The sequence below is a fragment of the Sparus aurata genome, chromosome 1 (genome assembly GCF_900880675.1).
Source record: "Sparus aurata chromosome 1, fSpaAur1.1, whole genome shotgun sequence".
NCBI lineage: Eukaryota > Metazoa > Chordata > Actinopteri > Spariformes > Sparidae > Sparus > Sparus aurata.
The window spans coordinates 6,857,912-6,885,696 of NC_044187.1; the positions used below are offsets into that span (position 1 = coordinate 6,857,912).

General features: G+C 43.7%; 1 protein-coding gene across 1 annotated transcript; it reads left to right on the forward strand.

The window, feature by feature from the left end:
- The first annotated feature begins 4,679 nt into the window (after positions 1–4,679).
- Positions 4,680–27,454, forward strand: mfng (MFNG O-fucosylpeptide 3-beta-N-acetylglucosaminyltransferase). The gene is made up of 8 exons (XM_030436550.1): positions 4,680–5,423; positions 12,344–12,389; positions 13,104–13,206; positions 15,742–15,895; positions 21,355–21,440; positions 22,473–22,638; positions 22,721–22,806; positions 26,591–27,454. The coding sequence occupies exons 1-8, from the start codon at positions 5,052–5,054 to the stop codon at positions 26,640–26,642; spliced, it is 1,065 nt and encodes a 354-aa protein (XP_030292410.1). The 5' UTR covers positions 4,680–5,051; the 3' UTR covers positions 26,643–27,454.
- The last annotated feature ends 331 nt before the right edge of the window (positions 27,455–27,785 follow it).

Genomic DNA, 27,785 nt, shown 5'->3' on the forward strand with positions numbered 1-27,785 from the left:
AGCCAAACACATACTACAATGAACATTTAGGTGGTTATGAAACAGTCTCAATCTAACACTGATGCCTCTATATAACCCGTCAAAATCAAAAATGAAATTGATTGCGGAGGAGGATCCTCTGCCAGGTAGTTGTTGCAGAACGGCACGACAAAATCACAGTTTACAAGTTGCATTGACAGGATGTCTGACACATCTTTTATAATATATGTAAAGTGTGTGGATGCAGGAGGATGACTGAGCAGGACGAGGCATCGCCCAGCGGTGCCCGAGCCACACGACCCCCTCTACACCGTGGTGACCTGGATGACCGCAGAAGATAATGAGCAGTAAAAGAGAAAAAATCAGAGTGACGAGGCGTCAGATTTGACAGAAATAAAGATATAAAGAGACAGTAAAACAGAGGAGAGCCATGATCCAGGGTGTGACGATCCAGTGAGGCAGCAGGAGCCCGGAGAGGTTGATGTTTGGGTCCATCAGGAGGGAAACCTGGATGAAAACAGAGGACGAGAAGGAAGATAGAAGTGGTTGTTAACCTCTCAGTGACTTCATGGAAAAATAAACCATCCCTGATTTCATAAATCGATGAGAAGATCAACTGAAATGTGAAAGAAATGTCACCTTTAACACAGAACACCTGACCTGCACCACTGAATCCTGTTCAGAGCCTCACATCTGAATGCTGTGTGTTGAGTGTGCTCACATGGACCTCTGGTGGCAGCGAGCTGAAACTGCCCGAAGCGTTCAGGGAATTACAGTAAAACAAGTCCACACTGACGAGAGCTGAGCTGACTTCACACTTTACATGCACTGAGGGCTGCTCATGAAAATCAGAGACGTGGTTGATCATTAAAAGACTTTAATGTGATTTATTTCTTGGTGTTTTTCTGTTCAGGAACGAGGGACAACACAGCTGCGTCATGTGTATTAATGATTACAATAAATACACAGTATTCTGGTTGCTGCGTGTGTTTGCTTGTGTCAAACCCAAGCTGACAGTTGTTGGATGATTTTGTGATAATACAGTGTACAGCTGAGTGTGTGGCGCCCTCTGCTGACCGTTCCCTGCAACACAACACTCTTCCAGACACACACCTGCCTTCACCTGATGCATCTGCACCTGCACGGAAGGATACTTTTTTTTTTTTTAATGTATCAGAGTGACAGAAATCTAAAGAGAGTATGAACGACATGTTGCATTATGGGAAGCTGTACGGTCAGATTTACGGAGACAAGGTAAAATAAGATAAGATGGTTTTACGTTCTTTAAAATTACAGTAGCATGAGAATAAAAAACAAATAGGATAACAGTAAGAATATAATAATAGGATGGATTTAGGAACATATGCAAACTATTTTTACATTTCCTGTCAGTCTCTACAAGCTGTCCTATCAAATAACGGCTAAATGCTTAAAAAAATAAAGAAAAGTCAGGATATTTTGGCCTCTGAGGATCATATTTGACCGTTATCAGCAGCAGATCATCTGTTTCCATCTCAACTGCAAACACCACAGCATGGAAATCTGAAATCTATGATCAGCATCCTCTCCAGTTTATTGAGTCTCGGCAACATCTTGTTGTCGGAAAGGTTGCTGGTTCGATTCCCCTGGTCTGCATGTCGAAGTGTCCTTGGGTGAGATACTGAACCACAAAACTGCTCCTGATGTGCTGGTCGGCACCTTGCATGGCATGAATGCATGTATGAATTACTGTGAGTCGCTTTGGACAAAAGTATCTGATAAATGCCCTAAAATGTCAAAAAGAGGAACGCACGACACTTGTGGACAGAAGCAGTTGGGGATCAAACCACCACCTCCGTGATCAGCAGACGAAATGCTGTAATAGTGGTGAGAAAACTGCTGCTGCTCGTCTCCTGAAGCTGAGATTTTACATCATCAGTGTGTGTGTGAGTTAAACGTTGTCTGCTGTCGTCTCTGACGCGCTCTTGTCATTCTGCGCCGGCTCTGAATTGAATTTCAGCGGCAGTTCAGCGGGAGATTGAAGGTTAAGAGGGGGGATTTTCAGGTACTTAAGCTTTAGCCATATCACACACACACACACACACACACACACACGCACACACACCAGGTCACTTTACCTGCCGGTGGAGTTAAATGGTTTCCTCTGTGAGGTTCATTTTGTCAGTGGGACTCAGGATTAGTGCTCCACGTCTCCTTAAATGCACCGATGCGTTTTACAAAATGATTTCCAGCAGGTGAAACGAGGACTTATTTACAAGAAGGATCTCCAGTATCCTTCTACACACTTAAACATCACCATAAAAAAATGCTGAAATAATGGTTATATCAAAGCGAGACGTCTTAAATAATGTATTTTTTTGACTGTTTTCACTTTCCTGGAGCGTAAAAACTTATTTTACGTTCTGGTTACGAGCTGTTTTTAAGAGTTAATGCCTCGTTTGGCTTATCAAACTGTGTTAAAATGCAGTGGAACCTCCTGCAGCTCTTGATCTTCTGACTTCTTCGCTTTCTCAAATCCCAGTTCTTGAGCGCGGTCCAAGTCTCTGTCTGACTCCGAGCTCCGAGCAGGGCGGGCAGACAAAAGCCCTGAAAGGGGGTCCGGTCCCTCGACTCCCCTGGCTCCCTTTGTTCAAAGTGGGTCTGTGATGTACTCTGTGTTTTTAGAAAGAGCCCTTTTCAGCTAGGCCGTAAGGCGATCCTGGGCCTTTCCTACCCAGGGTGTGCCCCGGGCGTCTCTGGTTTACCTGCGGGACCTGGAGGGGCGGGGTGGGGTGGGCTGGTCCTCCCCGGGCCAGGTTGGAGGAGAGGAAAAGCAGCTGGTCAGTGGGAGACCTAGAGAGAGAGAGAGAGAGAGAGAGACGTAGAGAAAGGAGGGGAGGGATGGAGGGATGGATGTAAGGTGAGAACGCTGAGAAAGGACAAATAAACAAAGGTGGCGATGAGGGTCTGAGGTGAATTAATTGTATCAAGCTCTTTCTCTCTGTGGTGACGGTCTCCAGAGACGGCAGCACAGGGAACAGTAGACAGCGGATACAGTACTGCAGGACTATAGAGCGACTTACAGAGACCTGCAGCGCTTTAAGAGGCAACCAGCTGCGTGACACGGACATCTCACGGCTCCTATAACGTTCCTCTGCAGATCTAATATAAATAAACACTGACTTATGTTGAGTTGTGCACTTAAATCACCCCAAATGTGACCGATAATTGAGGTCACGTATGTGGATCGCTGCTGGAGTCAGGTTGATAAACAGGAGTGAAGATCACCTAAAAAGTTCTCTGATCTCTGAGCTGGGTAAACGTTTCAGGATCACAGCAGAATCCGACGTGGCTTCGGGTGTTTATTCCTCCAGATCGTCTGGTTCTGCAGCTGCTCTCTCCCTCCAGAGCTGGCCGGCTCAGTTACGCATCATTCCAGAACCCTGCTGAGCTTTTCCTCGGCATCGCCCCGAAGCTAAAAATGCTAAATTTGCACGTAAGATATCTCTATCTATCTGACTGGAAGTGTGACAGATGTGAGGTTTCAGCTTTACACTTATGCTTTCACTGGACTCTCTCAGGCTACTTCGTTGGCTGCCCGTCTTTCTTCCGTCAGTCTTCTTCCTGTCACGTAAGCCGTCATTAACACCAATTGTCGACACATTCAGCCGATTTAGTTTCTGGTGAGCGAGACAAACTCATGACTCTCACATCAGTCTCGAGACTGTTCTGAAACCTTCGCTGAGTGTCTTCAGTGCACCGTACATAAGATCCTGACAGACAAGCTTTGCCTAGTGTTTGCTGACATGAAGCTTTTTGCCACTGATGTTATGAGTCAGCCTTTGAGAACACTGAGAGTAACTGTGAGCGCTGAAGAGGAAGGAAGAAGGTGGCGTGTTTTGCTGCGGTTTGCTGTTTCTGGCTGACTGAAGAGACGACACCAGGCTCAGCAGGCGGCGATAAGAGATGTCTGCTGTGTCGTTTGTAATCGAGTCGTATTGTTGCAAACTTTTGCCGTCTCTTTGTATCTTGACCTCTTGTTGGGAGCCCCCCAACAAGAGGTCGCAAAGGGACGTGTTTGCTCGAGCGTGATGTTTGAACTTCCCAGTGTTTTGTGTGCTTAAGGACTTCTAATCCGTGTTTGTGGAAAGTGATGATTGCAGTCTGTTGACTTAACAAGTGCAGCATTTACACACCGTATGTGGCGGTACGCACCTTTAAAAGTTGGTTTGTCAGCTGGCAGTAAACACCTGCCGCTGCTGCACCTGTGTAGAGCTGTGCGATGTAGACAAGAGCCACACAGCTTGGTGCTTATTGAAGATCTGAGAAGAGGCGGGGCCTATGAGCATGATTTGTGACATCACAAATAGTCTGGAAGCCAATCCCGGTCCGATATTCAGCCACACAAGGGTGATGGGTGGAAACTTGAAGCCTCCAGTGCACCAGACTGAACTTTATAGTGAGGCAGGAGCCAGTTAAAGAGTTAAACTTGAGTATCTTTATTTATATTACATTTAAAAAGTCTGTTTTAATGTGATACACAGGAAAACATAATGTATGACATCCTGTTAAATATCTTTGTCTCATATTATTTGTTGCATGTTTATTCTTATTCTAACAAATTAAAGCTGATTATAACCGGAAGTATACGATATTTCTCACGTTTAATGTTTTATTTTGAAATCCATAGCAGGAAGTCTCCTCGTGTCATTCCGCTGAGCTTTGACAGTGGTGACAGTTGAGTGGGCAGAGCTGTGACAAAGTCAAATATACTCCGCTGGCGGCGGCTTTTACGCAGAAAATGGGAGGAAATCAGTCTGGTCGTGAAGCTGTAGTCTGTTTTTAAAGAGGTGGAATTCTAAAAACCAAAAAAAAAAGTGTTTAAGATCATGATCGGATTATTAATTGATACTGATTAACTGGCAGTCGTTCAAAGTATGAGCTGATAAATGAGGAAGACGGAGAGGTGATGATGGAGGAACCGCCACGCAGTGACACCAACACGGACGAGCATGCGGGTTTAAACGTGAAGCGACCAGAGACTTGGTTTTAACGCTTTATGGAGTCTGAATGACATTTTTTTTTATTCTACCATGCATAAGAGATGGATACGTCGGAGGGTGCCTGTCTTAATTTTCACTTTCTTCATCATTCTCTACGTGGATTTTCAATTACGCACCAGCAGCCTCCCCCGACTCAGCGTGGCTCAGCAACACCCGTCACCGGGAGCGCGTCACCGCTCCATCCAGGGGACTCCATCCCCGGTAAGAGACGCGCAGAGCCCGGCGAGGAACAGCACCAGCAGTGGGAAAGACGGTCAGCATGCTTCTGACCGTGCACATGACATCACGAAGCCGAAACTGAGGCTGGAGGACATCTTTATCGCTGTGAAGACCACCGGGAGGTTCCACAAGACGCGCCTGGCGCTCCTTCTGGAGACGTGGATCTCCAGAACCAAGGCGCATGTGAGTTTCCCTGTTTGTTGTGGTTCTTACACTGTGAGACGATCAGCTCTCAGCCAAAGACACCTGCACCTGTAAGGCAGTAGAGTTTCCCAAACTCAGAGACTTAATAGTCTGCTTACTGTGAACCAAAAAGTTATTTGTCCTTATAGAAAAGTCCTGAGAAAAGGGCAAATAAGGAACTTTTATTGCAGTTTCAGTCTTATTTTAAGAGGGTGTCCGGTTACATATCATGCAACAGATCATGTTTTCATCAAACTGTCTCAGAGATTAAAGATTGGAACTCCTGAACTCGCTTTAAGTCATTTTATTAGGCAAAAAATTCAAATATGTGACTCATCATTAGGCCTGCATGTGCTGTAGATCTAATGAGGATATGAAAACATGCACTTCCTTCCTGCCTCGAGGCTCCAGGTCTGATGATTGAGGTTGATTAAGGTTCACTTCTGTTTTTCTGTTGAGGGTCCATTATGTGATGAACACACACAGAGAGAAACATTAAAATGAGCTCTGTGTGGAGCGTTTTGGAGCGACATAGATGGATATTCAAAATCAAAATCTGTTTCAATCATCACAGTTTAAGGGTTTCATTGGATTAAAGACTCCAGTAAAGGTGAGATCAGGTATCATAGTCGGTTTTTAGTGTGAAAAATTGGACATGACAGAACTTCTGAAGCTCAGTCGGAGACTAACAAATCTGATATTCTGCCACAAGTCCAATTTTAAAGGTTTTTATCACATATCAGCCCCGGTTTGGATCACACCACAGTTCTGGTATTGAGTGTTGGATTTCAGGCAGCAGGGACCCATTTTTTTCTTCTCTTACAGTTTATTGTTCCAATCAAAGGTGCTTTATTGGCATGAAATACAAAATCAGTCACTGGCAAAGAAAAGAAATAGACAAATAACAGTCTAATCAGATTGAAAATAGTGTTTTTCTGTCTCCCGGGTCGCTGTGTCTTGGTCTGTCTTCCAAGCGAGGCTTTGCCAACTCCAGAGTGAAGTGTCCTGTCAAAACAAGACGCATCACCTTTTACCAGGAACATTATCTGAGGGTGCAGCATTGCAGCGAATCTACAGAGGCTGGATTTGTCCAACCAGGCTGGTCCAATCAAAGATGAGCTAATGATGACACCTGGAGGGTTCTGGGTTGGTTTTGCCGGCCCAGAAATGATGGCTTACAGAAAGACAGCTCCAAAACTATTAGGGATAGCTTAACCGCTAACTGCTGCTCACTATACTCTTTGCTCTTTTTGGCTGTAGCGGCTAGCTGCGTTGAAGCAAGTAGCTCAGTTGTCAATGGCGCTAAGTACAACTAAACACAGTGTCTTAGACCAGCAGCTGCCAGTTTGACGACTGGTGATAAAGTACAGAGGTGATTTACAGCAGCTCCGACCAGGACTATGACTCCGGGGACGAGACGGACACGGCAGGCGGGGGAACAGGAGAAGCATGAAGGGGGAGAGGAGAGAGTCGAGCATCTGCAACTGGACAAACGTCTTTTAAATGAAGGCCAACACTGTTGCTTGTTCACACCCTGTTGCTAATCTAATCTTTTTTGAGTGTTTTAAACTAAAATTCTGGTGTTATCTTACAAATAGTTCCATTAAATGTAAGTATTTTCTGGTTTCTTTCCATTTGAGGACGTCTGTTCGACAGTTTTTAGACATTCTATACACCAAACAACTAACCAATTAGTGGAGAACATAACAGAGAAGTTACTCCACATTGAAAACCATTGTTAGCTGCAGCCCCAGACTACACTTTATTTTAATTTGATTCCACGTCGTGCTCATGAAAAGGACTTAATTCCCCTTTATTAAACACAAGTGAAACAGATGAGCAGCGATCTCGACAGGAAGTGTTGATCTCGCAGCTTCTCCTTTTCTGTCCTTTAATGTGCTTGGAGTTATTATTATTTTCTAAAGTGTGAAAGAGGAACTGATACCATCTTCCTCTAGCTTTACTTTGGCGAATCAGCTGCAGGGACACGTTTACACACAAAGACGCAAGTATGGCCCGGCGATATAAGACAGCGCACACACATAATCAAACAGGAAGCTGTGCAGGCAGGTTGTCTGGGCTGAGGGGAAGCAGCCGCTGTGTAGCAACTCTGTTAACAATACTGAAACGGAAGCTGGTCATAGAACAGGAAGTGGAGAGGCAGATTGCAGAAACGGTGCGAACCTCATCTTAGCCCCACCCACATACACACATATGCATTCACACACACACACACACACACACACACACTCAGAAACCACACACACACACACATATCACAAAACTTCGTCCCTGTAACAGGGTGAAACGTCTTTCTCACCAGTGAAGCAGCTACTGTCGATAAAACAGAGCCGGAAACAGAGAGAAACCGCCGCCTAACAACGACTTGTTAAGGTCTCTTGAACAGTTAATGCTGATGATACCGGATGAGCTCTGGGCGTTCAGACACCCATCACCGCTAAAACTCATGACTCATGAACTCAACATTATGTATCCGTGCAGGCGATACCATTGGACAGACGCATCATGTTTTTGGGTCTCTCAGAAGAGCATCGAGGGAATTTCTAAATCTACATGGATTAATAGATCAGACATTAAAATTCTATCTCTCTTTGCTCAATTGCTCTAATCACAGTTCCCATAAGACCAATTAAAATTCTCTTGTTGAAGCAAAAGGTCCAAATGTCAGGTTTCAATGCCAGATTACAGTCATGTATCCAAGGAGTCTCTCAAGTATTGATCAAAAACCTTATTGAGACGTACGTGTTCTCAGTCATCATGGTAACGTTCTGCGTCGTAGGCAACCGGACTTGTTTCAGTGTCTAGAAGATGTTTCACCTCTCATCATCCAAGAGGCTTCTTCAGTTCTAACTAACTGGAAGGTAGCTGCAGGCTGTGTGAATTTACACCTGGGCTCACCTAGCCCTCACAACCCGCTCACACGAGTTATTAACGACTCTGTAAGGACACTCCCACACAGAGTTTAACAGCCTGCAACTCCCCTCCAGTTAGTTAGAACTGAAGAAGCCTCTTGGATGATGAGAGGTGAAACAAGTCCAGTTGTCTCCGATACAGCGCTTACAGGTGTACTGCAGTTACTTTGTGCTATGAGGCAGTACAAATCTTACCTAATGGCGCTGTAACAGCAACAACAGGTAGTTTAGTTTGAGCTGTGACCAGAGGAAAGGAAACTCAGTGTGATGCCGGCCCTTTCTCATGGGGTTACCCGAGTAGATGGTGTTGATGCTGGTTGTTTTGGTTTAACAAATTGATCAGATGCACTCGAGTGCTTTCCAGAAAATGTTCTTACACTCATGGTTTAAAACTCCAAACCCTCACAAGGAAAGAGGAACAAACACATACAACATCTGGATGAAACAGGAACTCTGTCGCCCTCCTCTGGATGTCTGCAGAACAACATCCCTCTTCTCCGTCCTCAGGCCTCTTTCTGATCTCCCTGACCATCAAGAACTTTATGAAATCAGAACTACTGAAATCTTCTATATAAAATGAAGAGGCCACCTCCTTTCTTAAAAGAACCCTGGATGATATTTCTCTAATCTGATCATGTAATCCAGGGATTACAGTCATTAGCTGGAGCTGCCTGTCAGGCAAGTCTGGAAAGCCTCTCTCTCACGGCGTGTCTTCTTATTCATGCTGTGTCTGCACGCACACACACACACACACACACACACACACACACACACACACACACACACACATCATACATTCAGTGTCGCTCTACGGTGGGAAATTCAGTTTCACACCCCGATGGCTTCACACTCTAACCCGACTATCTCCTCTTTTACTATCTGTATCTCTTTACAACACACACGCAAACACACACATCTCCACACACACAGACACACACACAGACACACAGACACACACACACACACGCACGCCTGCCTGGTTTAAATCCACATCTCTTGCCTCTGCTGTCATTTGTATGGATGCCAACAAATGCCATGCTCACCATTATCTTTTTTTAACGCCATTATCTCGAGGTCACCAGTTAATTATTTTATTAAGGTTGATTTCTCAAGATAACGAGCATCGCTAATCAACCCGATGTTCTCCTTTTATTACTTATAATGTTTATCATGTATCATCAGTTTAACAACACTGGTGATGCTGTTATATTTAATCATGGGAGTTGTTGTCCTCATAGTTAAACTCAGAGCTCACGCGCGTCCTTAACGACTCTGTAAGGACACTCCGACGCAGTTTAAAGCCCTGCGACTCCCCTCCAGTAAGGGGCCATCCGCATGGAAACGCTTTTGTGTGTAAACGCACATGTTTTGCATCGTTTTGGCCGATCGTCCACATGGATCCTGTAAACGCACTTTTTAAAACCTGGTTCTCAGGGAGAAAAAAATATGAAAACGCTGCCCTTGCGTTCTCGTGTGGACGGCGAATCTGCATACATTTGCTAATCAATGACGCCGTCGTCCCACCCCTCGACCTCTAGCCTTTACACCTCCTAACCCTGTGCCGTCTCATAACAACAACAACAACAATGTTGGAATACATGCTCGTGTTTGTGGCGCAGAAGATATTGAGCCTATTAGGGTTACTAGGACAAAATATTATGCTCCTCTGCCACTACGCTGAGCAACAAAGGATTATGGACAAGCGACTAGCCATTTCCGTCTTCTTCTTGTTGTGTTTCGGTTTCTTCTTCTGCTGTCTGTTTGTATACAGCGCGCAAGGATTATGCACATGCTCCATCGCTTCTTCTCCATTTTTGGTGAATTTCAAGCGCCACCCATAGGCCTGGACTATGAACTACAGCGTGTTGAGTCGTTTTCTATAGATCCGTTTGGACGCAAATATTCTTGAAACGATGTCAAGGAAGACAGGGGAAAAAAGATTGTTTTGGTACGTCTGGACTGTGGACATGGCCTCAGTTAGAGCTGAAGAAGCCTCTTGGATGAGAGGTGAAACGTCTCCAAGAAACTGAAGTCCAGTTGCCTAAAATACAGCACTTAGAACCTCTTCATATTGGTTCTGAAAAAGGGTCAGTAGTTGTGCGTGAAGACCAAAAATAACAAAAGAAAGAACATACTTGTTCATACATGTTTGGATCTTTACAACCCAAGGCAGCAGAGGTCAGACGTAAAATCTCTTTCTTCTTCTTCTTCTTCTTTGCTCCATTATTCTCTTTCCCGTTACTCTCCTCAGCGTATCCATCAAATGATATGGACCCATATGTTGTACTCAAAGCTCATCTGACTCGCTTTAAAACCTTTTAGTATTCTTGTATTCGCGCCAACAGGCAGCGAGACACATTAACACATTTTCAGGGGGTTGAATAAAACATGAGTTATGGTTTGTGTTTATCTCATCTAACGGGTGATTTGTCCCACTCTGAGGTTATTTAGTGGCTGCCGGGCAAAGAAAGTCGAACACGCCGCACAGTTAAGCCTGAGGGAGCCGCGGAGATGGAGTGTGACGCGAGGGTTACCTCTTCAATCCCCCCCCTCGGTACAAATCTCCCTCCAGTCCCGGTGACTCACAGACCATACAGACTTTGAGTGAAGTGTCTGCCCGATGAAACTGGTGCAGGACGCCTACTGGTAGAGTTTCTGAGATGTTGGTGGATTTAAAAGGAAACAGGACGACATGAGTTTGCATATGAGGACACAAAAAGCTAAATAATATGATATATTTCTTTCAGTGCAGTCAAACATGTGGTTGTTTCATTCTCACTTGAGGAGTTAATGAAGAATTTTGAAAAGTAAAATGTTTATTGCACAATGTAGTGGCTATAGAATAAAGGACATGGATTGGTTTTCCTATTGACTTCACCTTCCACTATATATGAAACCTCTAGGGGGAAAATTAAGACTGACTGGTGAGCATTCAGACCGGCAGCCTGACATAATTCTGCCTGCTTTCAGGTCTCAATATAAACTGAGTCCCTCTGATGTCGTGCAAACAACAACATGAGTCACTTCCGGCTGGATGACTGGCAGATGACTTGTATAAGAGATATGTGAAATGTGTTAACTTCTGTTGTTGTTGTTGTTTAGCTATAGTGGTAAAGTTTAAAGATCTACAGTAAAAACATGGTGGTCCAACTTTTCTGAAGTTTCTGCTGTGCTAAGTTGATGTATTGTGTTGCTTCGCTCGCTACTTTGATATCTACCCAACAGCAACATGTCAGACATTGAGCTACACTCACAGAAAAGAAACTCCCAGTCTCAGGAGTGAAGCTGCTGTCTGGTGGTACGACAGCAGATACTTCTGTATCTTTTGCCAGATGGCAGCGGTGTGAACAGACTGTGGCTGTTGTCTTTTAGTATACTTCTAGTATCTATACTTCCAGACATGAGTATCCTCTTTGCAGACATCTCACCCCACCGACATCACTGATGCTCTGTAGGAGGGTACCAGTGATGTTCTGGGTGGGTTTTAATCACTGGAGCCATTAAAACATAATATAGTTTGGATCATATCAACGTTTTAAAGTTAAAATCAGATTAAAACTGCTATTCAACAGTTGTTTTACCAATTGTACACCACTAGAGGTCAGTGTCGTATCTATCTATCTATCTATCTATCTATCTATCTATCTATCTATCTATCTTGTTCAATGACTGTAACACCAAGATGTTTGTGGGTGTGTGGTTCCAAACTTATTTGACTCGTATATGTGCCAAACAAAACTGTGTGCAATGACTCATTTCTTTAGCCTTCTCAGTGGGAAACCTTGTTTTTTTCCGGCCACATCGATATTTTTGCTCCGTTCGAAAACGATATTGATCCGGCGTGTATGACTGGTGTTTGTGTTCTCTCTCCTTAATGAAGGTGTTCAGGACGTTGTGCGACAGGCATGCAGGGGAGAGCATAAACTATCAAAGCTGGAGTGTTTGAATCTACTTCTCTCAATTTGTCTTTTCTTTCTTTTTGTCCAGACGTTCGTTTTCACAGACGCGGAGGACGAGGAGCTTCGTTCAGCAGGTAAACAAGCAACCAAATTAGTTTTTTCTCAGGTCAGTTCTAGTCCCCTGATGCCAATGTAGATCAGTTGTCAACTTTATTCTTTTAAATAAGTCATTAAAAGTTAAAATTCTCTGATTTAAGCCTCTTAAATGTGAATATTTCCTGGTTTCTTTCCTCCTCTGTGACAGTAAACTGAATATCTTTCGGTTGTGGACAAAACAAGACATTTAAGGGAGTAATTCTGCGCTTTTGGAAACCCTGATCGACATTTCTCACCATTTTTCTGACATTTTATAGACCAAACAACTAATGGATTAATCGAGAAAACGATCAACAGGTTAATTGACAATGAAATGAAAATGTCAGTCGCAGCCCGACACAACATTAAACAATATTTTACACTATAAAAATTTGTGGAGATAAAAAATACATTTGATTGACGGATTTGTTGTTTTATGTGATGGACGTCGGCTTGTGTGACGGCCAGACCACCTCTGAATGTGGTCGGAGTGATTGGATCTTAAATTGCTTCACCTGAACTTAGCGCTGCCTACTTGTGATCGGATCACTCAGGATGGTTGTTAATACCCATCTCTCCCCAACATCCTGTCCAGATTCTGTCTTTTCCTTCACTTGCAAATAAACTGAATGATCTGGTGTGTATATAATCATGTGGATACGCCTTTAAATCTGAAAAAAATCAAATTATCCTCTTTCTTTCTCTTTCTCCAGGTCATAACTTGGTGGTAACTGGCTGCCAGTCAGATCACAGCCAGCAGGCTCTGTCCTGCAAGATGTCTGCCGAGTACGACGGCTTCATGGCCTCAGACAAGAGGTGAGACAGATTAATGTCCGTCTATCTGCCTGCCTGCTGTGGATTTAGAGATCGGATTAAGATTGCAAACTTTAATGATCGCCGGGGGGAAATCCAGCTGATGTGGGGGGAGAAATCAAAGACATAAATAATCTTCTAGGGTTGCATAACATGAGAATATACATGAAGTGAATATTACCACAGTCGGGGTGACCTTTAAAGTCTTTGCTTTCATTTTGTACTACACCTAACCAGAGCATCAAACACACAGGTAAACGGCATGCAGTTACATTTCAGTACTATATAACATCTTGCTAACACCTCCCCAAACAAGGCAGAACAGTTGAGGGCTGTGAGGCATCGTTAAACTGCTGTGATCTGCCATTAAACTACCAAAGAAGAAGAAAAATGATGGTTCCCCTCCTTCTGCTCAGTTCCAGCAGCACTTCTCACATCTCGTGATGACGTTGGTATTTACCAGGTATCTTTGTGCATGTGATCATTTTTCTCTGCCGTCCTCAAGTGGCCGAAAAAGCTGACAAGAACCAAATAAATTATAAATGATTTACTTCTTATAACATGGCAGTAGAAGGATTATTTTTGAGGAGGTCCACATCATGTATTCAACAATCATCGCTGTTCTTTGGTTTTCTTTGACTCGGTTTCAACTCACGACCTCGCCTGAGGCGTCCACACAGCGTCCTGGACCCTCCGTTGTTGCCATTCGTTCACATTTTTGAAATCGTGGAAAACACAATGAGGCTCGACAGCTTGTGTTTTGTGTGATTCAACTGCTGTCACGTCACCGAGATGGCGGAGAGGAGGGATTCTGTTGTCCTCCAGGGCTCTTGTGTGTGTTTTCCGGATTGAAGAGGGAAGTGAGGCTGTTTGGTTTGGAAGGAAGCCTCTTGTTGTTTGTTGGGCTGCCGTTAAGGATGGCAGCGGAGGAAAACGAGCCAGCACTTCAGTTTGGTACCAGCAGCTTTGCTGTTTGGACTCTAATGTAGCAGTAAGAGTCTGTTCGGTTTTGGAACGAGGGCTTCGACATCATGTCCAGTCATAAAGGCGACGAGAGGATCCTAAAACTCGGCTTTTATTTTTATCTCAGCCTCGCAGCTTTAACGTTTCGAGAGACTGCATCTTGCACGATTGTGACCACGAGTGTCACGATTCTCGTAAATCCATTTGATTTGGGGTTTGATGGCCATCGTTCACCTCCATTTACATTTTCAAAGAGAGCCGTATTTTATTTTTACAACTCTTTGACTTTATCCTGGTGGCTTTTTGCAGGTAAGGGTTTCCTTCAGTGCTACAGAAGCTGTACGACTGTGATTCAGTGTCACTGCTTCTACCTGCTTTGTTTCCAGATGCAGGTGGATGAATCCACAGGTGCTACCTGCCCATCTAGCAGCACAACAAATATTTCTCCCACATATTTCCCCGAATTGGTGGAAATCAAAGCAAAGCTTAAATGAGAGTGAATATTCTCAATATGCTTGTCTCTTGTTGAGACTCGACTTTGACTTTACTAGGTTTTTAGCTCTGGCTGTCAGTATTTCACTGCTTCAAAGCGATGAGGAGAGGAGATTTTTTGATTGAGAATAAATTAAGAAATACATGAGCTTATAACAAGATATAAATAAATAATAACATTTCGATTTTGGGTTAAAAAAGATCTCTACAATAAAAAACCTACAAAAAAATCCACTTCGTTACAAAGTTCGGGTTCTCAAATCGGTCCTGAGTGAACCATCTTCCCAAACGAATGAATAAAGGATCTCTAAAAAAGAAAAATAAACTCCAAAACCTCCGACACTGTTGGAGTTTCCTCCGGTGCTGGTTGATTGATCGTCTTGGTGCAGACAGGATCAGAGTGAAGAGGTGCAGCTGCAGGCCGACTGTCAGACCGCCAGACACGAACAAGTCGGCGCAGGTGAAGAGAAGATGGAGAATCGCTGATCAGACTGTCTTTGATTAAAACTAATTTCAGTTGTTTTTGTTCGATTGAGAGTTGAAATCGTGAGAAATTCTGTCCACAAACGGCCACGGCAGACGTCTGCAGGACCACTCTTAGACGTGATGCTTCACACAGAAGAAAACATTATCATTCACACTCTCATAGCTGGTAATCAATTAAAATCGTGACTCTGCTCCGAGCTGCGGAACATTTGATCACAGATTATTTCCTGTGGGAGGCTTCAGTTCCTCCCTGTGAGCAGAAGGTAATTCAGTGAAACAAAATGGATGCACTGACACAAAAACACTCTCCTCAGGCGCGACGTGAACCACAAACTTTTCACTTTTTAAAAACAGAAAATTGCTAATGGTGACGTGCCGCATCATCCGGTGCAGCTCAGGCAATTTTCAGGTCTTTGGGAGTTTTCACTTTGGACTCATTCTGTGCAAGAATGAAACCAATAAAGGGGAAAATTAGTGTTCAGATCTGTGATGTGCCCGGCAGCAGACATGAACAGAGGGAATGGAGAGGAACCCAGACCGTTAAATAAAACACCAGCCTTGTGTTTTGACTGCAGATGTTTTTTCTGTTCTCATCAGGTGGTTTTGTCACGTGGACGACGACAACTACGTGAACCCGGACGCCCTCCTCTCCCTGCTCTCGGCTTTTCCCCAGGAAGGCGACATCTACGTGGGCAAACCGAGTCTGGACAGGCCCATCACTGCTCACGAGCTTCTGGAGGGCAATGCAACGGTACCGTACCACCGCGTATATTGAATTGAACTCACAAAAGAGCTTTTGGATTTCGGTGCCTTTATCGTGGTCAGGTTACCAATAACAAACACACGACATCTGGTTAAGTTTTCAAGATAAAAGGCATTAAAACGACTTGGTTAAGTTTAGGAAAACATCACAGTTTCCGCCCGACCATCCCCAACGTCCCTCTGACATGAACTCTCTGGCTTTTTGGGTTGCGTTCATCTGTTGTTTTGATCATTATCGCCCTCTGCTGGTACTAAACCCTCACACCCTGACCTCTCGTGGATCGGACGGTCTACGACACTCTTTGGCGCGAAACTTGGCCGAAAGATCACATCCCGGTTCACATCATGACATCAAACGAACCATCAGATACACGTCCATCTGTGATGATAAGCATTGTGTGTTTAGTCTCATCTAAAAGGAACGAATGCTGATGCACACTGAAACTAGAATTCATTAGATGTGGAAAAGGTGGGAAAAGTGAAAGTTTGGATCGTTGTTAAAGAGGCGGAAGATGGCAGAGAGGCGGAACACGACTCCAGATTTGACAAAATATCGCCACATGTTTTATGATCGGTGCTGCAATTTGGTTAGAAAACTATGTGGACTTAAGATAAAAGATAAGGCTTTGGCAGTTCGGCTGTGTCCAGTTTAATCTTCAATAATTAAAGAAGCTGTTTTTTCTTGGCTGGATTTGCACCACAACACACGGACGATTCCCCGACACCCAGACAGAATCTAATTTATGTGGGCCGATAACTCCTCAAGGCAGAATGACCCCCCTCGGTGATCCTCTACCTTCTTTATTGTAACTCCACAGACTTTATTTATTTACAGAGCTGCAATGTTATTCGCTCACTGATCCTCACGAATCCCATCGATACTTTCCTCTGTCCTCTGATTATTTGTTCCTTTGTATCCGTCAGTCCTTGTTTCCTTTCTTCTCTTCTCTCTTTGTATTTCCTTTCCTGATGCTGCTGCTGCTCTGTGGAAATGAAACCAAACAGACATCCTTCCCTGTGGACGATTTAACTCGTCTCCATGTTTTCTCTCAAAGATAAAAACCAACATGAGATACCGCTCGGATGTAATGATTTAAAGCGATCACACTGGTTTTTAAATATCAAGTATAATCATCCATCACATTTAATAACAGCCACTAATGGTAGTTATTAAAAAAAATTGTGGCGTTTTTCAAAGAAATCATCTCAGACTTCAGCTCTAAGATCAAAATATGCTTCAAAAATGTCGTTTCACGTCAGCTGTCTGCCCTTTTCTTCAACATCAAAAACTTGGTACAAGAAAATCCATTGTTATCTATTCAAAGTTAGAGTTCCTTGGTGAAGTCAGCAGTAATAAACACAGCATGAAACATCTGTTTACCCTTTCAAAATAAAGGCACCAAAACTCCTTGTTCAGGTTTAGAAAAAGATCGGCCTTAAGATAAGTGCTTCTTGAAAACAATCACCAAAGGCTTCAAATAGGATCCTGATCCTGGTCCGTCATCACCGCCCCTCCTCTGCAGGTACAGCACCCTCATACCTGTGTGCAAGGTAAAGTCCAGACACTCGTACGCTGCCCTCTAGTGGACGCTTTGGCACGAGACTGGGCTGGAGCTGGAAAAATCAACCCAGGTTCTCCTCAGATATGAACTATGATTGTTGGTTGAACAGCTGTTTTGGTTCATCTTGCGAATCACGGTGGCCACGTCAGCACCTCAGGAGTTCCTAGAGTTTAATGATTGAACTTTTGCAATGAATTAAATGACATTTTAAACTCTTGAACAGGTGAATCCGTCCTGTCTCTGTACAGCATCTTATCATAACTGATCCTTCCCTCTCGTGTTTCCTTCCCTCTGATTCTCCTCCGAGGACACTAATAAACTGTAAAACAAAGAAGCTCAGGTTTCCTTTTAACTGGGTTTGCGCCAAATACGCAGCCGGGCCAGGTGAACCGCTGCCGATCAGAATCTAATCCAAATGTGCTCTTACAATCTACATTTTGGCTCCGGTCGCGGCTGAAGGAGACGTGAGGGGAGGAGAGGCGGTCAGAGGGAAGTAACCGGAGACGCATCGCTCTTTTGTTCACACTGGGAGCATTTTTTGAACCCTTGTGGATCAATGAGTGATTAGTATCTTGTTGGGATATATTGATTGGGGGTGAAACACACACACACACACACACACACACACTGAGGAAGACTCCCCGGGGGAAGGAGGGTGTCAAACTGCAGGAGGTCGATAGTTTGTTTTCAGAATACAGACGCAGCTATTCACAGGTGTGTGTTTGTGTAGTGTGTGTGTGTGTGTGTGTGTAGTGTGTGTGTCACGTGCTGTACAGTAGAATTGAGTTAAAGTACCTCCTGATTCCAGCGAGCCTCCATGAATGGCTCGTCACCCCTCCACTCCCCCCTCGCTTGCTCTCTCTCCTCTCTCCCTGTTCATTTTTCAATCTCTCTCGCTCATTTCACTCGAAATGACTCCCTCCGTCTCCCCCCTCTCCCCTCGTGTCACATTCTCCGCTCTGATTGCACCCATTTACGCTGAAAAATAGATCTTTATTTATCTTTTTAAGCTTCCTAGCTCTCCTTCCTCCTTTCCTCCTCTTCCCATCGCTCTCTTTCACTTTTCGCCTCTCTCGCTATCTTTCATCATCTTCATCCTCCGCTGAAGATTGGATGGGTGATGGAGAAAACAAACACGAATGTCAGGCCCCTCTGTCTCCTCGTCTCCTCCTTTTTTTCCTTTGCATTTTTTTCGATTTCCTGCCACTATTGTGCGGCTGAGACGAGGAGGAAAGGGAGCGAAGAGACAGGAAAAGTAATGGAAAGGAAAGGTAAATACTTGAAGAAAGATGGATTTACGAAAAGAAAGAGCTGTAGGAAGTACATGTTAGAGATCGGAGGAATGAAATTAAAGAAAGGGGTTTGCCTTTGACACAGAAAGGAAGGAAATGGAGGGAATGAACAGGACGGGAAACAAAAAAATCAAAAGGAGGAAGATGAAGGGGAAGGAAGACAGAGAGACGCAAAACATCTGGTGGGAAATAAAGAAAAGAAAGAACATAAGGTGGAGAGTGAATGGGAAGGAAAGAAACATCTGAATCATCAGAATAAATGTTGACATTTAAAAAAAACGTTTGTACTTTCTTATTTCATGTTTTTCTTTCATGTATTTTTATATTCGGGACCTCGAGAGGCTTTTATAAACATAGACATTGTACATTTATGGATATATCCCATTTGTTTTTGTCATTAAGATAAACTTTTCATATCATTCAGATATGTTGAAACCCTCTCGCTGGGTAAGAAAAATATAATTTTTTTGGCTTAAAATATCTGGTTGTGTTGTAACAATGAAAGCTGCAAAAACTCGAGCAAAAAGTCTCAACATCTCATTAAAAATATGTGATTTTATGTCCAGACTGATCGCTAAAAATAACTGGGTCTGTTGCCCTGAAGATGGCGGCAAAAAAGCCCCAATGTATCTGTAGAAGCTAAGCCAAAGCTTTAAGCCACTGAGGCCTTTCAACAGGAAACCTAATTGACGCGCGTTTACTTTACCCTGACAGATGAATGAGAGTACTGCCTTTCTGTTAGGATGCAAACAAGTCCATTTATTTTACATCTCATGCTTTAAATCACACAATCCTACACACACACACATCCGCATGGCAGGGGCGGTTCTAGGGGGGGGGGCCAACAGGGGCCAGTGCCCCCGTAACTCTGAGTCTGGACCCCCCTGTGGCCCCCCTGACAGTGAGTCTACATTAATAATGCAATGACAGATTTCTTGCAATGATTTTGTTCTGAAGGGAAAGGCACATACTGCACAGCGCAGCATAGCGGTCAAAAACAGTTTTTCCTGTTCCGGTTGGAAACACCTGACAAGCCCCCAAAGGTTCCTACACTATATAGGCTGACCTGCCAATCACAGTCAGACCATGACACACAATTAACATAAATCTGCTCTTACAGTATCAATAACTGTATGAGATTTTTACAAAAAAAAAAGCTGCGAAATGTCCTGACAGCTTCTTGAAAATATTGAGTTTTGTTGCTCCAAAGACAGCCGCAAAAACTTCCAAATTCAGCTTGAAGGTACCCGGTTTTGTTGCCCTTGAAGGGCTGCAAAAATGTCCAACATCTCGTTCAAAATATCATGTTTTTTGGACTCAGAACTGACTGACGTTTTGTTAACAATATCTGATTTTGTTTCCAGACTTATTGTTAAAAATAACTGGGTTTGTTGCCCTGAAGATGAGGCCAAAAAGCCCCAATGTATCAATAACTGTATGAGATTTTTACTGAAAACTGCTGCAAAATGTCCTGACAGCTTCTTAAAAATATTGAGTTTTGTTGCTCAAAAGACGGCTGCAAAGACCTCCAAATTCAGATTGAAGTTACCCAGTTTCGTTGCCCTAGAGGGACTCAGAACTGACTGATGTTTTGTTAACAATATCTGATTTTGTGTCCTGACTTATTGTTAAAAATAACTGGGTTTGTTGCCCTGAACACAAAGCCCCAATGTATCAATAACTGTATGAGATTTTTCAGACTAAAAAACAGCTGCAAAATATCCTAACATCTTCTTAAAAATATCGAGTTATGTTGCTCCAAAGACGGCTGCAAAAACGTCCATATTCAGCTTGAAGGTACCCGGTTTCGTTGTTCTAGAAGGGCTGATGTGCAACGCCTCATTCAAAAATATCAGTTTTTTTTTATTAAAGTAAAAAACAACCACATAAAGTTTAGATGTCTGGTGAAAAATATATGATTTTGATGCCCCGCAAGAAGCTCTGATGCCTAATTAAAAATGTCTGGTTTTATTACCTCAAAGACGGCTGCAAAGGACAGAGAGGTGGATGAAGGAGAGGATGGCACAGGAGAAAAGAGAAGGGAGAGAAAATCTGTCTGAGAAGAAGCAAACAAAATAAATAAGAGATACTGAAAGGAAACAGAAAACACATGGTGTACTCCACTTCTGTAATTACAGCCTCCTAATCTCACTTCTGTGACTCAAGACACAAACAAATCAGCAGCGAGATGAATTTCCTCCAGTAAAATATCACCTGCACACTTTATACTGCGGGGAATAAAAAGGAAAACAAAGGCTGCTGCCTGAGAAACGGCCCCAGAGTTTTGCAGATAAAACGACACACAATTCATATCAGGCGGCTTTTTGTTAAAGATGGACGATCGATACGAGTCTGAGGGAAGGAAACCAGAGAGGGAAAGAAAAGTCGTTCACTTTATTATTCAGGGTCATTGACGGAGGCGCTCGCTCTGCTCTGTGTTTCTTATCTGTTACTGTTATTGTGTCGGAGGGAAACGCACGGCAGTTTATCAGATCTACTTAATATTTCTTTGTGTTTTTTGAAGATGGCGACACAATGTTTCTGTTTTTCACGATCGGTGTGTGTTAATATCTACGTGTGTGTGTGTCTCTCAGAGGGAAGTGCGGTTCTGGTTCGCTACAGGAGGAGCTGGATTCTGTCTGAGTCGGCGGCTGGCGGAGAAGATGGCGCCCTGGGCCAGGTACCTGTACACTGATACTCCCTGCACATGTATGTACGTCGTCTTCACGGGGAGACGTTTACTCACGGGAACTTGAAGGGGTCCAAAACTTGATTGTAGGCTGCTATTAGGTTAATAGTTGCTTGTTAACGTCGCAAAGACTTCATAAATGTCTTTTTTAGTGTTCAGGTGCTTGTTAGAAAGAGATTTGAGCGACTGAAAACAAATGTAAAGAATGATAAAATAAGTATAGACGTCACCAGTGGCGTGCACAGACTTTTTGAAGGGCAGGGGCGAAAAGAAGGGCACTTTAGCGCGTGTTTTGGCTCCCAAGAGGGCACTTTAGCACGCATTTTGGCTCCCAAGAGGGCACTTTAGCATTCGTTTTGGCTCCCAAGAGGGCACTTTAGCACGTGTTTTGGCTCCCAAGAGGGCAGTTTATCATGTTTTAACCAGCCAAGGAGGCAGTTTAGTGTGTTTTGCCAACCAAGAGGGCACTTTAGCATGCTTTTTTGGCTCCCAAGAAGGCACTTTAGCGCGCGTTTTTCAACAACTGGGCCACGAGCATGTGCTCATCACTGGATGTCACGCAATAACAACTGTTTGCCGTTTTCCTGAACGCACCAACATTTAAAAACAGTCCGACTGCATTAACCAGCAGCATAACTTTGACCAAAGAGAAAAATAAAGCTGACTAAATGTTCAAAGTGATGAATCACCAATCTAAAGTAGGTTTCAGGTCTCTGCAAGTTTGTATTTATACTACTGCCCCGAAAGAACTGAGACTAATAGCTGCACGGGGCTCGGCGCAGGGTGAGGGAATCAATCTAAAAATGTCCGGCGTTTCTTTGGAAAAGGTCGGCAGTAAAGTGTGTGCAGTTGTGTCGAGTTGTAACTGGGCCAAAACATGCACAATCACAGATATCGTCAGTTTGGGATGAAAGACGGGAAGTTCTCCCCTCATAATCGCACTCTGTGATCTATGAAGAAACCCCGTCGTCATGCATTTGTATTTTGTTGAGTGTTTTCTGTATGTGCGTTGGGTTTTTCCAGCGGCTCTCGGTTCGAGCAGACGTCGGCGAGGATCCGTCTGCCTGACGACTGCACCGTGGGCTTCATCGTGGAGAAGCGGCTGGGCGTCTCCATGGTCCACTGCCCGCTGTTCCACTCACACTTAGAGAACCTGCTGCTCGTCAGCCAGAGAAGCATTCCCAACCAGGTAGTGACACACAGAACACACACACACTGACGTCCACACAGATACGCTTCTTCTTCTTATGTGTGTGTGTTCTCCACTGCAGGTGACTCTGAGTTATGGGATGTTTGAGAACAAGATGAACAGCATCGAGGTGAAAGGAAGCTTCTCGAAGGAGGACGACCCCTCCAGGTTTGTCCACCATCTCATGAATGTGGAGATATAAGCCACATTATTCTGGGGAGCGTCTTTGATAACTGTTGTTTTGGTTGTTTGCACAGATATGTGGCTGCGATAACATGTTTACCTCCCTGTGGGTTGTTAAACTACCTGGAGTTCATGTAGAATTCATGCATCTTCCTGTTGTTGTGAGGAAAAAGGACTTGAACCCTTCTGTTGGAAAGCTTTAAGAATAAATGAGAAACTTTCCCTCCTCGTCTCTGAAAGTCAAACTTCTGAAATAATAAATAGCCATTCTTTCTTTTAAATCATAAGCAATAAAACATAGTGAAGTCCCTCTTTGGTTTGCGGGTTTTGAAGCCTTGACTTAGGCGCCCGTATTTAAATGTTTCATGCCAACGCTTTGAATCATCTTTTGTGTTTTCGCGAGACAATAAAACACGATCAAGGAAGTCCCAGATCGATGTGATTTAAGGCTCATCGGATGCCAAATCACTGCAAGACGGTTTCCAATGCTCACAGACGAGATTGTCCAACTCTCAGTTATCATGGCGGCGAGTCTTTTTCATCTTCTGTTGTGACGATCCTGTGGTAAACACTTGAAATACGGCGGATGGCGTCAGATTGCGTTGGGGCACCAAGGCGACACAGCTGACAAGCGAGAGACTTCAACTGGTTTAATTTTAGCGACCGGTCAGCTCCAGATTCACCAAAATGGACGGACTGACTGTAACTTGTGGAGCAGATGGTCCATTCAGACGGACTAAAATTAGATGCTGCATATCTCCAAATCCTGAATGTAAAAAAGTGGGAAAAAAACACTTAAAACCTGTCATCAGACGTTTCTTTTTAAGCACAATTGCGTGTTATTACTAAATATTTAAGACTGATTCACCGTGGCATTGCATGAATAGTTCATCCTGCTTGTTTACCACGGGCTGCTTTGCTTTTAGAAATCCCCAGCGCTCACTTCTGCGGCTCTGCTGATCCGAGCTGAAGACGTGACACCCCTGCGGCTCCGGTTCATCTTGTTCTCGGTTCAGTCAGAGATAAAAGCAATTTGATGTAACACCACGGAACAACAGATGTGTTTGTCTCTCCCAGTCCTCGCCATCTCCAGCTGTAGGAACATATCACCACAAGTGCTCCTCAGTGAGCTCTTTCCATTTGTTGCCGTCCAGCGGTGTCGCGCGGAGTTACGTTCAACACGGCTGCAGCGTTGGAGGAGCGGGTCAAATGTTCACCCGTCGGGTTTCTTAACAGAAACTTTTTTTTTTAATCCCATCTCATTTGCGTTTGTTTTTTTTTTGGGTACGTTTTTCCAAAGAAATCAGGTCGAGAATGAAGCGGCATGAGATGTGCAGAGAGCGTCACAGTGGACAGAATATAAATCTTGTCACATGAGAGCACAATCAATAATAAATGATAAGATAAAAACTGAGATGTGCGGACAGTCCGGGACGCGGTCAGAGCTTTGAGTCAGCGCAGTGCGGCCGAGTCGCCGACACAGTTTCACAGTGCAGCATTCGTCAGGGACAAGATGTTAGATAAGTGGCGTTTCATGGCACAAAAAAATGGGGTTAATGAGAGTTTCTGCTGAAACTCTGAACAAAGGTTTCCCTCCCATTAGGCCTGCAGCAGCAGTCGGTGTTACTGGTGCCTGCCGTCCCCACCATTGTTTTTTTCATTGGCAATATTTTAGTTAGTTTTGCAGTCCATTAAACATTTATGGAGCTTCGCAGCAACACTGGGGACTTGTTTTGAAATGTTAAAAACAACTTGAATGAACAAAAATGAAAACATGAAATGGCTCCAGCTCGTCCTGTGTAACCTGGTTTTTTCCCCAATTTTTATTATTTTTTGGGTTGTCCCAGCTCAGTCGCCAACGTCTTCAGTTGTTTCTGAAGACTGTAAAACTCCAGAAATATTCTGTGGACCGCTTCACCTGACTTTCAATCAGCATGGGGGAGAAAATAGAATGACTGAGATTACATTTTTGGGTGAACTCCTCTTTTAATAAAGGTAAAGGGCGTTAGTTACCTCACTGAGAAGTTGGAGGGGTGCAGCCTGCAACTCACTAGGGCTTTTTCTTCTTTATATGTTATATTAGCAGTTAATGCAGCGCTCTATAGATATTGAGCATCATTTCAGAATTCAGTAACACTTCACCTTCGCTTCACCGCCTTCTATCTGTATAATTAAGCACCCAGCATCACAAAAAGGACAGTGAGTGTCAAGGTGAAACTAAGAATAATAGAAATGCTAGAAAGAGAATGTTTTGAAGTGTCACACATGAAAGCACAGTAACGGGAGCTGTGCCAGATGTTTTTCACAAAATAAAAAAAAAGCCTCTCACCATGTTCATAAATCCAAAACTTAGCAACAACATTGGCAAGAAGAAGAAGAGCAGCACAAACAGTTGATGTGTTAAAAGCAGATGTAGCACTCGAGGCCAAAAGAGCCGAATATTATTCAAATCTGTCCGAAACTTTTTAGCATCCGTGCAAAAATACGAATCATTCGCTCTCGGGCCTGTGACCTTTTTTCCTCATCAATTCTGATTTAGAAAAACTTTGCGCAAGTGTTTCTAGACAAACAAAACAGAGCATAAACTTCATCTCCTTGCCGCAGGTAAAAAGTCATAAAGAAGCTTGAACACCAGATCTGTGATGTACTGTATGTCATCTTCATTAGATGCCCACCGCCCGACTATTTTTAGCTGCGTAAGCTTTCCCTGTTCCTTTCTTTCATCTGTATCAGCGCTGTGATCGTCTCTACTGGCTGCTGGTGGAGGACAAAACAAAGTCACAGATAACTTAATGTCCCCTGTAACACACACTGCCAGCCGACAGACCCCCCTCTGTGCATACTACATAATACATGGACTTCACTGATTCTTCACTGATGCTTTAATGGAATTTAGCTGGTATTTGTGTTGTCAAGGCTACTGAGGATCTTAGTCACCTGGTTTCCTCTCACTAGTGAGGGTCGCTGCGGACTCTATGCCGTAGATGTGCACTAATCTACGACCTTTATTGCATAAGACTCAAGATATATGGAGATGTGACTCCTGCTTCGTATATGGTTGACGTTGATGTTGTTACCTCAGTAAAAAGGTCTCAACGTGTAATTTCTGCCCGACACATTCTCATATCTGAATGATGATTGAATAGGTTGGTTGCCAATGACTTCTAGAAATAACAACATGCAACATGACTGTTGCAGCTTAGCAGCGTCAAACACAGTGTGATTAGGTGTTAAATAAATGTTCCTGTGCACGTAAAAGATCATAAAAAAGGTCAAAGTCTGCACCAACAGAATCTCCTCTGCTCCTGGAACGCCTCGTCAGTTTTCCCGCCCTTAATTCTGTGACTTTGTGACATCACACTACATCACAGAGTCACACATTTGCATAATTACTGCCTGGCAGCTAGTTTGGCACTGAAGAATTGATTAAGCACAGCTGCTCTGTCGCTGTCAGCAGAGCTGGCTCAGGCGTTTGTAAACTGACCAATCACAGCAGACAGGAGGGGCCTTAAAGAGACAGTAGCTAAAGTACAGGGAGTATAGGGAGTATGTCTTCTTTAAGATATTATTGTGCTGTTATAAACAATAAGTTTGTGAAAAGTCAAAGGTGTAAAGGGGGAAAAGCTTTTGTCAGGAGGCCAAATATGTTTGTTGGAGGGCAGAATTTGTGCCTCTGGCCTCTATTTACTGATATGCAAACACCGTATGAAGCACGGAGAATACCGTATCCCAAACTTGTTTATTTATTCATCACTTCTGTCGTTTGCAGGTTCAAGACCGTCCACTGCATACTGTACCCTTTCACCAGCTGGTGTCCTTGAGCTCTTCATGGAAGACGACGACTTCCAAACACACACGGGACGAGGCTGGTTATCCTCCTGGATGAACTGCTTTTATCTTGGGTATCGTCTGAATGCAGAGAAAAGCTGATGGATTTCATTTGATGGAATAAACTGCGACACCAGAACTGGAGAATCAGACAGAGACTGAACAGTTCGCCTCCTGAACCTGATATCAAGTGATCAGATGGACACTTTGACGATGAACTATGAACAAACAGACTGTTACATGAAGAAAATGACTTCATGCATTTTTACGGCTGAATGTTTTTGTGAAGCACTTAAGACGACGCAGCACTTAAAACGCTTTTCAGATGTTTTGTTGACAAAATAAACCTGAAATGTTCATACTTCTAAGAAATGTACACACACGTCTGTTTACATTGATGCGATCAAATTTAGATTTGTATTTTGTTCGTTTTTCTAACACGATGATAGAAATTGTCAATGTGTTAAACTCCACAGAGAGGAACACCTGAGTTACATTCAGGTGTCGCGGCAGCTGAAGTTGCTGGATTTATTGCAGTTTTCTTTCATTTCATACGTGGCCTCCTGTGTTTATTTGTGTGTGTGTTGTTCTGAAGGTGATGGTGTCCTTGTGTGCCAGTGAAGTCTGCACACAATGAACCATCCTGACCCTCCCCACTCTCCCTCCTTATCCAAACCTCCTGTTCCCCCTCCCTCCTTTTCTCACTTGCTCCCTTCGTTCCTCCACCCCTCCATCTGTCTCCGTGTTTACTCAGTTTTGTCCACAAACCAAGGCCACGGCTGAAAGTAAAATGAACTCCCACTCATCCTGCTTGCCTCAGATGAATTATTTTTATATATAGATATATTTTCTACCTCAAGTAAAAAAAAAAAAAACCCAACAACAAACCACTGAAAGCGTAAAGAAGATCACAAATGACAACCTGCTCACCGACATGGCATTGGGAAAAAAAAAAAAAAAAAAAACTAGCTCGCATTTGCAGGCAGATCTCATCGTGCTGCAAAGATCAAGTTCAGAACCAGAATACGAATCTCACGATGACATGCACACAATCAAATGTGAGTGTAGGAATAGGAGGCAGAGGCCATGTGCAGAGAGATGACACCGTGCTGCCGGCGGCCCGCAGGTTGCTTGTT

Coding starts and splice junctions, on each gene's coding strand:
- mfng (XM_030436550.1), top strand. CDS start 5,052: ATGCATAAGAGATGGATACGTCGGAGGGTGCCTGTCTTAATTTTCACT. Junction 22,639..22,720: donor AGAGAAGCATTCCCAACCAG/GTAGTGACACAC, acceptor TCTCCACTGCAG/GTGACTCTGAGTTATGGGAT. Junction 22,807..26,590: donor AAGGAGGACGACCCCTCCAG/GTTTGTCCACCA, acceptor TGTCGTTTGCAG/GTTCAAGACCGTCCACTGCA.